The sequence below is a fragment of the Gavialis gangeticus genome, unplaced genomic scaffold, assembly GCF_001723915.1.
Source record: "Gavialis gangeticus isolate Ggan-Ray unplaced genomic scaffold, GavGan_comp1, whole genome shotgun sequence".
Classification (NCBI taxonomy): domain Eukaryota; kingdom Metazoa; phylum Chordata; order Crocodylia; family Gavialidae; genus Gavialis; species Gavialis gangeticus.
Window position 1 is genome coordinate 18,072,527 of NW_017729015.1, and position 995 is coordinate 18,073,521.

The following is a 995-nucleotide window of genomic DNA, read 5'->3' on the forward strand; positions in this document are numbered from 1 at the left end:
TCATGGGGCAGGAAGGGAGGGATGCAGGTGCTCAGCCCAGCTCAGTTGGGGCGATGGGAGGGGGTGGGCAGGGCCCAGGGGGTGGCACTGATGGACACCTCTTGTTTCCTTTCAGGTTGGGGAGCACAGCCTGCACTTCGTGTCCAGGGTAAGTAGGAGGGTGGGAGTGTGTGTGTGACCTGCCCTCTCCTCTAGCACACCGACCCCCCGGCATCCGGGCATCCCTCCTCCTGCCTTGGTACAATGGGTCTGTTCGGCCTCGGCTGGGCTTGGCCGGCTGTGCTGGGTGGGGAAGGGCGTCGAGGCCGCTGCCTGCTGCTGGTTTGTCCCAGCTCAGACCCACCTCCCCGGGCCCCATCCTGTGGCTCACCCCGTCCCGCTCCCCGTGCCCTACAGATCCAGCTGTTCTCGCACCCCGACTTCCTGGGCCACCACATCTCCTTTGAGGATGACCAGGGAGCCCTGCCGGAGTCCTTTGCCCCCCAGTCCTGCCGAGTCCACGGGGGCAGGTAACAAGGTCCTTACACCGGGCTGAGCTGGGGGCCAGGCCTTTGGGACTCCAGGACCCCCCTGGAGCTGTGGGGGGGGCTCCAGGCTCTGGGGCTGGGGAGTTTGGGGAGGCGAGGGGGCCTAGAGGGCGGGCACAGGGTAGGGAAGGGGCTGGGGCACTTCAGATCAGGAGGGGGGAACTTGCCGGCAGTGGAGGGGTGGGCCTGTGTTTGGCATGGGGTCAGGCCAGTCCTTTCTGCTGGCTGGACATGGGGTCGTGGGGGGACTGGGGAGGGGGCAGGGGCTGCGGCCAGGCCCCCAGCACTGGCAGCAGAGTCATCCCTGCACGCGCATCGTCTCCCCAGCTGGATCCTCTACGACGGGCAGGACTTTGAGGGAGAGCAGCACGTCCTGTCTGAGGGCGAGTACCCGACGCTCAGCGCCATGGGCTGCGTCTCTGCAGCGGCTGTCCAGTCCCTCAAGAAGGTCCCTCTTGTACGTATCCG

The 995-nt window shown here is 66.8% G+C and overlaps 1 protein-coding gene across 1 annotated transcript in view; it reads left to right on the top strand.

Moving 5' to 3' along the window:
• The window catches only part of AIM1L (absent in melanoma 1-like), an 11,872-nt gene that overhangs the window by 6,917 nt on the left and 3,960 nt on the right, over window positions 1-995 (top strand). The window contains exons 12-14 of the mRNA XM_019512471.1: window positions 116-148; window positions 397-509; window positions 855-984. Of these exons, the coding sequence (XP_019368016.1) occupies window positions 116-148; window positions 397-509; window positions 855-984 (276 nt within the window). The remainder of the gene's footprint in view (window positions 1-115; window positions 149-396; window positions 510-854; window positions 985-995) is intronic.